The 14,186-nt window shown below is 40.0% G+C and overlaps 1 protein-coding gene across 2 annotated transcripts; it reads right to left on the reverse strand.

The window, feature by feature from the left end:
- Window positions 1-916: 916 nt before the first annotated feature.
- On the reverse strand, window positions 917-12,350 carry socs7 (suppressor of cytokine signaling 7). Of its 2 annotated transcripts, XM_052111807.1 has the most exons (10): window positions 10,535-12,350; window positions 8,523-8,587; window positions 8,137-8,241; window positions 6,702-6,833; window positions 4,925-5,070; window positions 4,555-4,723; window positions 2,230-2,358; window positions 1,846-1,981; window positions 1,619-1,758; window positions 917-1,434 (listed from the first exon to the last, which is right to left on the reverse strand). In XM_052111807.1, the coding sequence occupies exons 1-9, from the start codon at window positions 12,007-12,009 to the stop codon at window positions 1,638-1,640; spliced, it is 2,478 nt and encodes an 825-aa protein (XP_051967767.1). In that variant the 5' UTR covers window positions 12,010-12,350; the 3' UTR covers window positions 917-1,434; window positions 1,619-1,637. The 2 variants fall into 2 exon arrangements, with proteins under 2 accessions (XP_051967767.1, XP_051967768.1); XM_052111808.1 differs by lacking the exon at window positions 6,702-6,833.
- Between the last annotated feature and the right edge of the window lie 1,836 nt (window positions 12,351-14,186).

Raw genomic sequence — 14,186 nt, forward strand, 5'->3', positions numbered from 1 at the left:
TCAATGTCTTCTGAAGCAATCAAATCGGTTTTGGGTCAGAAAAGACCAAAGTATAAAAAAATCTTTCAGTATAAATCTTGCCATTGAAGTCTCTAGGAGCGATCATTATTTTAAGCTTCCTAGTGCTTGAGGCATACTCAAGAGTGCCAGATGCCGCTAGGAAGTGTAATCGAGCTTGAAATCATGATTGCCAAAGAGACTGCTGATGTCAAGATTTACAGTGAAAAGTAGCTATATTTTGGTGAGTTCTCACCCAAAACTGATTGGATCACTTCAGAAGACATGGATAACTTTTATGCTGTATTTATGTGCTTTTTGAAACTTCAAAGTTTTGGTCACCACTCACTTGCATTGTATGGATCTACAGTGCTGACATTCTTCTAAAAAAAATTGTGTTCTGCAGAAAAAAGAAAGCCATTCACACCTGGGATGGCATGAGGATGAGTAAATGGTGAGATCATTTTTATGTTTTTGTGTGAACTATCCCTTAAAACTAAACTAAACAATTGTGAACTAAAACAATCAAGTTAGAGCACTGCTGAGTTTATATTTAGAAAAATCTCAATTGTAAGACAGATTTGATTTGTTTAAAAAGAATTGGTCACTACATAATCCACATACTTCAAATTATGTTACTATTATTCTAAAATGAGGAAAAAGTAATAATAAAGAATGAGTGGCTCCAAAATTTTTGGGTGTGAGTTTGGGGCAGCATCCCTTTCAAAAAAGTAATGTGGTCGTACCAGTGGCATAACAATAGGAAGCGCAGGGTGGGCAGCCACCCTAGGGCCTGGGGTGAGAGAGGGACCGGGATGTCCAGCCAAAAGGGAACAACCGTGTGCCCAACGGGCAATAAAAACACCAAGGTGAATTAATTAAATTGTAATCATAAATAATAAGTCATCAAGTACACCACTTATTTTAAAGTTTACTTTGTCTTTTACTCAAAATACAGTTCAAATGGCCTTATCAGACTGAAGGAGTTACAGTCAGGGAAAGCACAAATAATGGGGTCAGGGACAGTGTGCCTGTTGGGAAAAGAAAGAAGAACCAAACAGAGGAGAAGGATTCACAAACTGGCCAGTTCAAAAACTCCAGTGTAATATTCCATAAGTAACCTACAGATGACGGCTTTTGCTAGAACCCCAAAGCAAATGCCCATGTTCCTTTTTTTTTTGTTTAATTTATTATAATTTTTTAAGTCCACAGTAAGATGTCCAGTGACGTTTCAAGTCCATCGTCTATCCTTTCAGTCTCTGGATTTATTTGCCTGCTCAACATATACAGTATTCCAGCACTCCTCTGTACTCCCTCTGTCTGTGTATTGATCAAAGAGGAGGGGCCAGTCTGCTGATGTTCACTGGCTTCTGCTGGAAGACTGGCAGATTGTTGGAGCAGAGCTGTGCACCAGGAGGTGTCCATGCGCTGTTCCTTCTATTATCCACACACAGAAATTCAAAAAAAAATATATATATATATATTATTAATTATATTATTAATTTTAAGTTTTAGTTTAAATGTGGAAAAAAACAGCTAAACATGTGGCAGGCCATGAAGCGTTTAACAGTTACATAATGTATGTAGAACAATCAAATGCATCACTGCTTCAAGTACTTACGATGAAAAGACCGATCTCGCTATGTTTCAGACTCGGCTTCCTGTTCCACACCTGCTGCCTGGCGCATGCCTTTGATTGACAGGTACATCTCTTCCTCTGGGTCATAGTAATAGAACTTCCTCAGGTAGACAATGAGTGGTCTAGAATAGGAAAGAAAAGTTAAAAGTTTATTGACACTTTGTAAACAGCTATGCTGTAAAATAATGTAAAGAATGAGGTGCTCATACTTGGGGAGGGGCAGCTCCTGGATGTGGTCTATGCGGACGAGTTGTCGGATGCAGAAACGACACAAATGCTGGAGTGATTTCACATTGCTGAAGCGTGAGACTGGATAGAGCAGCTGCACAGGGGTCGGGGGCAGTCCTGAAACAGACACCAGATCTTTTGTTTCTCTAATGGTTTTCAGATTTTAAATACAAAGTATACTCTGCATCTACCATCTGTAAACATTACTCCAGCAACTATTTTAGCTCAATGTACTCAAGTGTTTTGGAGTGGAATTTCAACACTGAAAGGGCTCTATGCATCAATTAACAGAGCTATTAGGGAACTTTTTATTCTGTTGATTGCCAATGTCTGTTTAGAAGACCAAGATATTTGCAGAGATTTACCAGGTACTCGTGAGCGCAGGAAATAGAGGAATTTGCCATTTTTAGAGTGCATGATGGCTCGCTCAATAAATTCAACCACAGAATGGCAGCGATCCTCAAACTTAGGGTGGCACCATAAACTGAAGGTTCCTAAGGAGTAAGAGAAAAACATAATTAAAAAAGTGAAAGTCTATAATAAAAAAAATTCTGTCAGAAAACAGCTCTGTGAAAACATTTTATTGCTACCTTTGTGTGAACTTTGTGAACCATGTGTTGCCCAATATGTGTGTGTGAAGACCACTGTGTAAATGGCCAGGTAAACACCTGGTATTGATGGAAGATTCTAATTTCAATACAAGTTAAAGGGGTAGTTCAACCAAAAATTAAAATCATCTCATGATTTACTCACCCTCATGCCATCCCAGATGTGTATGACTTTCTTCTGCAAAAAGTAAATGAAGATTTTTAGAAGAATATTTCAGCTTTGTAGGTCCATACAATGCAACTGAATGGGTGCCAAAATTTTGAAGCTCCAAAATCCACATAAAGGCATCATAAAAGTAATCCATATGACTCTGCATATCACATACGCGATGTGATGAAAGATCAATGTTTAAGTAATGATTTCTTTATCATAAATTCTCCTCTCTGCCCAGTAGGGGCAATATGCATGAAGAGTGTGAATCACCAAAAAAGAAGAAAGTGAAGGAAAAGGACTTAAATATTGATCTTTTTCTCACCCACACCTATCATATCGCTTCAGAAGATATGGATTTAACCACCAGAGTCGTCTGAAGTACTTTTATGTTGCCCTTTTATGGATTTTGGAGCTTTAAAGTTTTGGCACCCATTCAATTACATTGTATAGCCCTACAATGCTGAAATATTCTTCTAAAAATCTTTGTTTGTGTTTACCAGAAGAAAGAAAGTCATTCATATCTGGGATGGCATGAGGGTGAATAAATCATGTGAGAATTTTTATTTTTAGGTGAACTATCCCTTTAGCATGCATTAACACCATTTTTGGAATAGTGTTGATTACCACAAAAAATTATTTCTACTCGCCCCTTCTTTTGTTTAAAAAAGCCAAAATCAAGGTTACAGTGAGGAATTTGAGAGTGAATGGGGCAAGTTTTTGGAGGGTTTGAATGCAGAAATAAGAAGTTTAAAAAAAAGCACTTACAATAATTCTTGTTAAAACTCGCCTATTATTTGAGCTGTAAAACTTTGTTTAAATTGTTATTTTAGAGTTTTTGGGGTTTACGCTGTTATGTTGTCATGGCAACAAAGGTGCTAAGTTGGATATAAATTTACACAGAAAATGTAAGTAAGTGATTTCATTACACTAAAATCATGTTAACACTCATATTATGTATACATTTACATTTACATTTATGCATTTGGCAGACGCTTTTATCCAAAGCGACTTACGGTGCAATTATTACAGGGACAATCCCCCCGGATCAACCTGGAGTTAAGTGCCTTGCTCAAGGACACAATGGATATAATGGTTTATATCTTGTGGCTATAGTTTTGAAACAGAGTATTTTAGTGTTTAAGGATTGCTCCCATCCACTTTTGTGCCTCACTTTAACCCAGACAGTACAAGTCAGAATACATTTTGTGGTAATCAACATTATGCCAGAAATGCTGTCTTAACTTGTAGTGAAACTGGAATATGCCTTAAAATCCTTCTAAGGTGAGCTGATCACAAGTGGTCAGGCAAAACACATCACTATTTACACCTGGTTGTATTATACATCTCAAATGCACCTACTGTGACCACTATTGTTCAAATTTCAAAGGGAGGGTCTCTGATTTCATGTCTGCATACATTACATACTACATCAATGTGCTACTGTATGACAGAGTGCAGAAAAATAGCATAAAAATCAGTGCAATGTTTCTCCCGATTATACTTCAATTTGAATCGAAGCAAAAACGTGACATTTTAAGTAAACATTTGGTTATTTTAGTGGCATATTCTGTATTAACTGTACTAGAAATCTGCGTGCTTCCCATAATCTGTGTCATTACTCATTGCTTGTTAATATTAGGCATACTAAAGAGGGTAATGATTGACAGGTGAATAGTTGGTCCTTCACTGCTGTTCGGTACACATCAGGAAGAATTAGCATTAACACTACAATTGCAATGTAGTCATGTGTGTCTGACTCCACCGATTGTGGTTTGAGTAATCAGATAACAAAACGTATTGGAACATTTACACCTGTATTTAGCTCTGTACACTTGTGGTCGCATCACCTGAGACAGATCTGAATTCAAGGTGTTTGTTTTATACTTATAAGTTAAGTGAATATGAGCACTGTAAGTATGTGTGTTTACCTCTATAGTGCTCCATGCGTGTGTGATGCGTTACTCCCTGTGAGCGAAAGCTGAGGCTGAGGATATAACGTGGGTCTGAACTGTCCCGCACCAAAAATGAGCCATCAGGCTTTCCTCTTAGCTTCATTTCAGCATCCTCCCAGTTCATCGGACCCCAATACCAGCCACACTGCAGACACAAACACACGCAATGACCTTCCAACAGTGTTTGCAGAGACAAGCTGCTTACAGAGAAAACACTCTCACTGTGTGGAAAACCACAGGAAGCCACAGTCATTGTTTAGCAAAGTCTATAAATAAAGCAACATGCCGAATGATGATTTCCTATCATGTTTTGACTGTCAATGCAGTAGCATTTTCTTGAACTGACCCGCTCCAGCTCTCTCAGACTGGCAGTGAAGCTGCTGGAATCAGCCCCTCTCAGTGGACAAATAATCGGGGGCGGGGCAACTCTGGCAGCGGCTTGAGTCTCCATTGTTGATGGGGCCGAATGAGGAAGTGCTCGGAAGAAAGCATCTGAGACACAAATGGATAATGTTTGTTAGTACGTGAGCAAATATTGGTTTGTGATCAGCAAAGTATGAGTATTGAGTGACTGCTTATTCCTTCTAGGTTTTCTAGAAGTGATCATAAGAGAATAAATGTGTACGCATGCTACATTGGCATTTAAACATTTAAGCCACACTAAAAGACATAGTTAACCCAAAAATGAAAATACTCTCATGATTTACTCACCCTCATGCCATTCCAGATGTGTATGACTTTCCTTCTTCTGCTGGACACTAAGATTTGTAGAAGAATATTTCAACTTTGTTTGTCCATACAATGCAAGTGAATAGTGGCCAGAACTCTGAAGGTCCAAAAAGGACATAAAGGCAACATCAAAGTAATCCATATGACTCAAGTGATTAAATCCATATCTTTAGAAGTGATATGATGTATCACTGTGAGGTGTGGTTGAGAGATCAATATTTAAATACTTTTTTTACAATAAAACTCTACCTTTGACCAGCTCGACCAGCCTGTGTCGATATACATGAAGAATGCAAATCACCAAAAATCAAAAGAAGAATGTGGAAGTGAAAGTGGTGATTTATAGTAAATAAATAAAAAAACACCACACCTATAATTTTGCTTCTGAAGACATGGATTTAACCACTGGAGTTGTATGGATTACTGGAGTCCTGGCCACCATTCACTTGCATTGAATGGACCTACAGAGCTGAGATATTCTTCTAAAAAAACTTTGTTTGTGGTCTGCAGAATAAAGAAAGTCATATACATCTGAGATGGCATGAAGGTGAGTAAATGATGTGAGAATTTTCACTTTTGGGTGAACTATCCCTTTAAGAATTAATCCGTTTTAATCTGCAATGCAAAACAAATTATGCTAAAATCTGCCTTCAGAACTAACTTTTTTTGCAATGACTTTTAAACGCCTGGTTTCACAGTAATTTTTGTGGATATGTGAAGTCAGTTTCGCTCACACAAGTGTCCTACGAGTGTAACCAAAGGTGTATGTACAGTAGTTCATCGATCAGCTATGGCCCTGTTACACTAACATTTGACTTCCAGAAAGTGTTCAAATACTATTTTTCAATCATCATTTTGAACCATTGTTTTATATAATTTATGACAAACACACTTTTTTATTAAACGTCTTGCTTAAAAAGTGTGCTTGTGTTTATTTATTATTTAAACAAATACCACTTTTTTGTCAGTATTTACAGTTTATGTTGCTTAAGTGATCAAATCCTTTTGGGGGTCACTGTATGTCAAATCAGTTTGTCATATCTTTGAACTATAACGCAGATTATGTGTAAACTCTGCAGTATCTTGCTCTCACTTCCTCTCTTTAAAAATGCATATTAGTCACACCATCTTATTTCATCAAAGTGCAAAAGGAAACCACAGGGTCAACCAAAGCCATTGTTAAACAAAGCGAAACATGCAACTGGTGGCATGTATTGTCTTTGCCTTTCGCCAAGTTCACAAAGTGTTTCATGGAGTAAAGGTGCTTCTGAGGGCAGAGCACATGACAGTCAGTCCACAAAGAGGAGAGGGAAGGTTGGAGTCTGCTCTCAGAACCAGAAAGGCTCCCTAAAACACCAACACACACTGCCCCCTCCACTGCACCCAAGTCTTACCATTGAGGCTGAGACTATGCTGGATGGTAGCGTGGAGAGGGGGAGGAGGAGGAAGAGGCAGAGGGAGAGACTGCAGGGAGGCCCCCATAACACTCACAAGGAAAGGCCCAGGCTGCGGCCCACCTATATCGTCTGGAAGAGAGCAGGAGGGAGGGTTCAGAGCCAGGAGAGTATGAAGATGTCACAGAAAAGCAATGGAGTGGTACACAGGAGTAAAGAGAAGGTTGAACTCTATTAGACAGAGGCATGTGCCCAAGGCTAAGAAGAGGAATCAGAACATGACTGAATTTAACTTTCATATTCAGCTTCAGAGCAAAGGGTCAGCAAATCTTTCTTGAAAATGTTACCAAAAATAGACTTTAAAAAATGCAGCCGGATTTCAGAAGATTTAGATTATACTGTGCAAACCAGAGTATTGGATCAAAACTAGGCTAATACGAATATTACATTCAATGACCTGTGCTTTATAGGGAACATTTATGTATGAAGAATGTGTAGTTTTGCCAGTCTGAACCATAAAGCATCAACACAAATCCTCCAATTATGTGACAATACCTTATCCTCTTACAGCACTTTAAGAGAAAGACATTGTGACAGGAGGCATATCACACATGAACTGCAGCCAGTGGAAACAACATGGATATCAGTTAGCACAAATCCATACAACGATGTGTACATTCAATCACATGCTCACAAAAATTCATTTCATTATGAGCGTGAAGAGATGAGGTGGAGAATTTTTTTTAACCCAGAAGACATGAACCTACTTCATGAACTAAATGAACTAAACATCTAACATCTACCAGTACTGTGGCATAAATGTACAAATTGTTCACCTATACATAATACAGAATCTGCCTCCTAGTCCAAACAGAAAAGAATGAATAATACCAATAATCCCACATACCTAATCCTCTTCTCTCGCTGATGACAAAGACCGCTTCATCATACATAAACGTACAGATCTAATAACTATATATTTAGTATTGAGATTATTTGCCTTCAATTCAAGATTCCACACTACAACACTGAAGCTGATAAACTAGCAAACTGCATCAATTGTGCTGACGCTTCATTCACTCAAAACAGAACTGCTCCTTAGTGTGCCAAATATTGGTGAACACACATTTTTACCAGAAATGAAAAGAATGAAATGACTAAAGTCAGAATAAAAAAGGAGAAATGAAGGGACGAAGTGAAAGAATAGACATGTGGGTTTGAGATCCCCACAAGTTTTATAGAGAAACTGGAAGTATAGAAGATAGGGCAGCAGTACAAAAAATAAAAGGAATATACTAAGGGGGGATATAGGGGATCAGGGGAGAAAATGGTGAAAAGTGTTAAACAGATGGAGATATGAAAGCCAAAAAACAAAGCAGAGCACTAATGCAGGAGATCAAAGTGGCTATGTGTAAACATCTGTAGAGGGGATCACCTAGCAGACTGAGGCTTCGGCGTGGAGGTGGTGGTGGAGTGGGAGGGTGAGGGGAGTTCCTCTCTCTCTGGGAGATGTCCACGTCAACCAAGGACACAGTCTCTCCTGGAACCAGAGCGATGGTACAAACAGAACTTATAAGGATGACATTAACAACATTTCTTACAATAATTTAGCTTAATTCCTAAAATTGGCCTAAAATTAGACTAACCTCACCCAAATCATGTGGCTGGGTTTTTATGTTCCCAGTATGCACTGTGTAAGCTCATTAGTGGTTTATCAGTATTAATCAAAGTGCCTAATATACAGTTTTTTATGCAAGGATCCCTTAAGCTTTCACAGCACTATCTTCCCTTAAATCTCATTTTTCTAAGAGATCTCTTTACCTGTGAAAATAGGAGCAAAAGAGGCTGCAGAGAAGGCACTTTGTGCCCTTGTTAGTCCAGGTTGGCTGTGGGAAGGAAAATGTAATGGTAAATATAATAGATTGAGAAAGCAGACATACTTAGGGTACAAAAACAAAATACAAAATTGTCATTATTTACACACCCTCATGTTGTTCCGAACGCATATGACTTTCTTCTGTGGGGCACAATATATGTTAAAAGATTATAGCCTCAGTCACAATACACTTTCACAGCATCTTTTTACCATTCAGTGCACTGTAATATCTAATGTTGTCATTACTGGAAAAATCAAGTTGTCTTAATTAAACATGACTTGAAATGTCAAGTTTTGGGCTCATAACTCAAATATATACACTGGCGGCCAAAAGCTTGGAATAAGGTACAGATTTTTCTCTTATGGAAAGAAATTGGTAATTTTATTCACCATAGTGGCATTCAACTGATCACAATGTATAGTCAGGACATTAATAATGTGAAAAATTACTCATTAATCAGAACTTCTTAAACTACTTCAAAAAGTTATCATCAAAAAATCCTCTATGTACAGCAATGATAGATTTGCAGATCCTTGGCATTCTGTCTGTCAGTTTGTCCAGATACTCATGTGACATTTCACCCCACACTTCCTGTAGCACTTGCCATAGATGTGGCTGTATTGTCGGGCACTTCTCACACACCTTACAGTCTAGCTGATCCCACAAAAGATAAATGGGGTTAAGATCTGTAACACTCTTTTCTAATTATCTTTTGTCCAATGTCTGTGTTTCTTTACCCACTCTAACCTTTTCTTTTTGTTTTTCTGTTTCAAAAGTAGCTTTTTCTTTGTAAATCTTCCCATAAGGCCTGCACCCTGATTCTTCTCTTTTCTGTTGTACATGAAACTGGTGTTGAGCGGGTACAATTCAATGAAGCTGTCAGCTGAGGACATGTGAGGCATCTATTTCTCAAATTAGAGACTCTGATGTACATTATCCTCTTGTTTAGTTGTACATCTGGCCTTCCACATCTCTTTCTGTCCTTGTTAGAGCCAGTTGTCATTTGTTTTTGAAGACTGTAGTGTACACCTTTGTATGAAATCTTTCAATTTCAAGCAACTGTAGCCTTCATTCCTCAAAACAATGATTGACTGACAAGTTTCTTTTTTGCAATGTTTGACCTAATATTGACCTTAAGACATGCCAGTCTATTGCATACTGTGGCAACTAAAAAAAAAAAAATATTTTAAGCATAATTTAACGAATAAAATAGCTTTCAGCTGTGTCTGATATAATGGCAAGTGATTTTCTAGTACCAAATTAGCAATTTAGCATGATTACTCAACGATAATGTGTTGAGTGATGGCTGCTGGAAATGGGGCCTGTATAGATTTGATTAAAAATAGTGATGGTGCTGTTTTTTACATCAGTAATATCTTGACTATACTTTGTGATCAGTTGAATGCCACTTTGGTGAATCAAAGTACCAATTTCCTTCTGAAACAGCTAAATCTGTACATTATTACAAACTTTTGTTCCTTGAACTTATCTTAAATCTATACACTTAAGATTTTAGTGTTAATAACTCAAATAATTGAGGCTATAGGAAATACCCTTAATACCCATAACAGGTAATGTTATGTAATAATACACAGTTATGTTCATTGTACATGAACACCAAGTGAACTTAATTACACAAGTTTTCAAGACACCATTACTCAATTCAATTCAGCAAAGTCAGCATCTTAGGTTTTTCAGTATGAAATTGAATGATGACTGATACTAGAATTCTGCTCAGAATCTCCCTTCGTGTTCCACAAAGACAGTAAATCATACGGGTTTTGAACAAGGTTAATGAGTCAATGATGACATAATTTTCTGTTTGAGCATTACTATTCTGTCCTGTATTAAATGTTTAGTGGTATTTAGTCTGACGTATATTATGCACTAAATGTATACACATAATCACAAGATGTTTACAATGTCAATCTACTGTAAGGAGGGTCAAACACTCACCTGCCCGTGTCTTCTGCCCCACCACTCTGTCCTGACATGTCAACTAAACTGCAAGCTGAGGATATGGAGAACGTAACTGAAGGTCTTTTGTCCAAAATGTTGTTAGAGCCACTACAGCTTTTAGTTCTGAAAAGTTTACTCAGGCGGATTTTAAGCGAGCCCTTCCTGGATTTTCCGGGTACTTTCAGAGTCTTCTCTCCTACGCTAGCCCCATGCGCTCGGGATGCGCTTCTGTCCGACCGGGACTTCGGAGTGGATGCCTGGCTGGAGCACGGAGTGTCCTGGCTCGGTTCGGACGGTGGTGATAGGACTTCGGGCGTCAGTTTGTTGGTGGTGGAGTCATCCTGAGCCCTGGTGTTTATCGAGTCTCGCAACAAACAACATAGCCGCGATTCACTACATGCCGGCGTGCAAAGTCCCCCTGAGACCCCCATAGCTTGTCCGGACAGTACCGACGGGAAACATTTGAGTGTAAACGCACCTGGCATCGTGTTCACCAAGTCCCTCTGCCCGTGCTCCAGATTGTGTGACTCAGTCTTTTGACAGGTATTGATGCCCAGGCCATTCACCTCTTCTGACCCGAGGCCCTCCAGCACAAGCAGCGCATCACTGGTCTCGGTCGGGTCCTCGCCTTGTCTGATTCCAGCTACCGCCGAACCGAGAAGGCTTTGACATGAACAGTGCGGCAGCTCGCCGTCTTTGAGTAAAAATTCGGTTACCGGAGCAACTCCCAGCTCCCCGAATTTCCTCGCAAGCTCTAACACAGGACCGTCGGGCAGCTGGAGCTGTCGCTGCGCCGTTGTGCAGCTCCAGCCGGGCTCTGTCATCGAAACAGCGTTGGTTTTATCCGTTACAGGCATCCAGTCTTGTTTGTCAGTGATCAAACGATGCCGGTGGCACAGCTCTGCTGCCTCCGCATCTGCAGCAATCGTCGGCAGCTTGTGCTGTGGATGCAGCGTCCATGAAGGAGGATGCTGAGCATCCACGGCGCTGAGCATGTTGTTATTGATGCTGCCGCTAGACTCGGAGGCACGCACCGCTTGTTCCTCAAAAGCCCTGACTTGACGCGGATCATCCGAATTATTTGCAGTAGAGTCTCTCGATATGTTTCGGAATACCAACAGCTGAGGCCCCATTCCGCCTCTGTGGGTGAGATCGTAGCCGTGGGCCTCGGTCGAATGAAGAGCGGGAGGCGGTACAGACAGCGAAGGTCTAGTCGCCATCACTCCACTGTCAGGTGCCTCCGTTCCGCTGGCTTGCGGAGCTTTGTTCACCACTGAGATATGGCCGTGTCGGGCAAGGCCGACCATTTGATTCTGTGTGCATTCAAAGTTATCCTTAATACCTCCATGAGCCAAGACCTCCTGCACTGTCGACGACAGATTCCCATTCTCCTCGTCCAAGCGGTCATCCTCGGCCGCGGAGACCAGGCGCATTAAGACAAAATCGGGAGACATATCTTGCGCGTTGTTCATTATTATTCCTCAATATACTGAAGGAATGAGCGATATCAGCGTTTCACATTGCTCCAGTCATAAGATATCGGTTGCCTAACTGTAACAGGAGTCTAATCCTCTTGGTGTTAAGTTAGCCCACTCACTCACTCACCGACAATTAGAGAATATAAACTCTATTTCACGCGCTCCTTCAACATTGCGCACGCTCGCCTTCGCGCGGACCCCGGTTATTTTCATATATCAGCGTCATTTAATGTCCGGCCTCAAACATCTCCACGGGCCTTTGCAGGGTCATACATAACGCTCCATTTCACGGAATCCTAACGGCGTCTGTGGTCACATTACTGTCTCTACGGCACACAGCGAGGCCCCACCCGCGCGCTCACTTCCGCAAATTCGATGCGTTTCGTGTTTGGTCTTATCGGTGCTATTGCTGTCCACTTGGCTGCAGGCTATGTGTTATCCCCGTTAGTGATGTGCACCGTGGAGTATTTTTTTTTTTCTCACGTCCTGCTGGCCACACAGATGTCATTTACCACGCTTTTGTCTGGAAGATGGCCTGGGCATAACAATTTATGTTTGTTATGACTCATAAATTGTAGTGGCATCGCCTCTCCTCCTAAATTTAACAGAATTTGAACTTTTATAGTTTACTTAGGAGACATAGTATACTTATTATAGTACTTTATAAGGCCTATAAATTAAAGCAAGATAATATTATCATGTTGCACATTGCATTTTTAATATAGGCCTAGGACTATATTTTGTGGCATACGTAAAAGCATCTTACTTATAAACACTATTCTCATATATAATATATATGCACATTAACAGACATAGAGAGACAAAACAGTTATTGTTTACATTCATCCATTGTTCCGTGGTCAAGTCTTAGCCTAATTTGCGCTGTATTTGTATTGTATGTGTAAAGCAACTGCATTGATGTGCCGGATGATGTCGCTGTACACAAACATTTACACATTGTGACAAGCCCAAAGAGCCCTTTAAAACCTAACATCTCATAACACAAAGAGTTTATGGTTTTTATTACAGTGAATGGTTTACACAAACATTCAGAAAAAGAAAATGTGTTTTCACTGAATCTCATTTGTAAATATCGTATGCTTTATCATCTTCTGCTATTAAATCATTTAATGCACTCATAACGGAACACATTTATCTATCCCTACAATCATGTTCACAATTTTAGCTTTAACAATTGTGTGCATGTATATAGATACACATATATGTATATATACATACACACAGATACAGCCTCTGCAGTCCTGAGTGGGGGTGGGGCCTCACAGGAATGAGTGTTGAATCTCAGAACCCTGTTGCCATGGCACCACAACAAGGATTTGCCTGCATTAACCAGTATGACTGGATATGTCTGAATCATCTTTTTCACTCTCTCTGTCTTTCTTTCTTTCTCTCTCTCTCTCTCACACACACATACACACACATGCGCGCGCGCACGGACAGAGATTCATTCATTTAGTACACATGTGGAGCATGTTTTTGCTTCTTTATTTTTTGTTTCCTTGTTTGAAGATCATATAAAAAAATAGTCAGAGATTAAACCTTTAGTGCATATCTTCTGATGCATGCTTATAAATTGCTGTACAAATGCACATGCTCTCTGTCACAGATGCACAAACTCACACACACATACACATTCCCTAAAAAGACCACTCATGGCTGACCCAGCCGGTGAGTGTTGGGTTAATCCACAAAGCGGTGAGATTCTGATGCCTACACTAGCAGAGCGGATTACCCTCCCATTCTCTCATCCATCAGCCCATCCTCATACACACACTCATCATAACAATCCAACATTAACAGATGTGCTTCTCTCCGCACTAAGCATTACTGGGAGATTGGGAGAGCGAGAAAGGGAGAGAGAGATTTACAGGAGGACTGCAGAGAGAGAGAGTGTGAGGGAGAACCAGTGAAATTTGTTTTTTACTCTGCTTTTTTGTGGTCTCTGTCTGGTTTCTCTTAGGCTGAATGACTACATGCTGGCTGATGATCAGTCTCTTCGTTGCCATAGCAGCATTTGAGTCCTCAATTTTGCAGCAGCATCATCTTGATTAGCTTTATCCAAGAAGCAGCTGTCAGTGTACAAACCAACAGATACACTGGGCACAGGAGAGTATGAAACTTAAACATTGCCTACTTTGAGCTTCATCGTA

The sequence above is a fragment of the Xyrauchen texanus genome, chromosome 39, assembly GCF_025860055.1.
Source record: "Xyrauchen texanus isolate HMW12.3.18 chromosome 39, RBS_HiC_50CHRs, whole genome shotgun sequence".
Lineage (NCBI taxonomy): Eukaryota > Metazoa > Chordata > Actinopteri > Cypriniformes > Catostomidae > Xyrauchen > Xyrauchen texanus.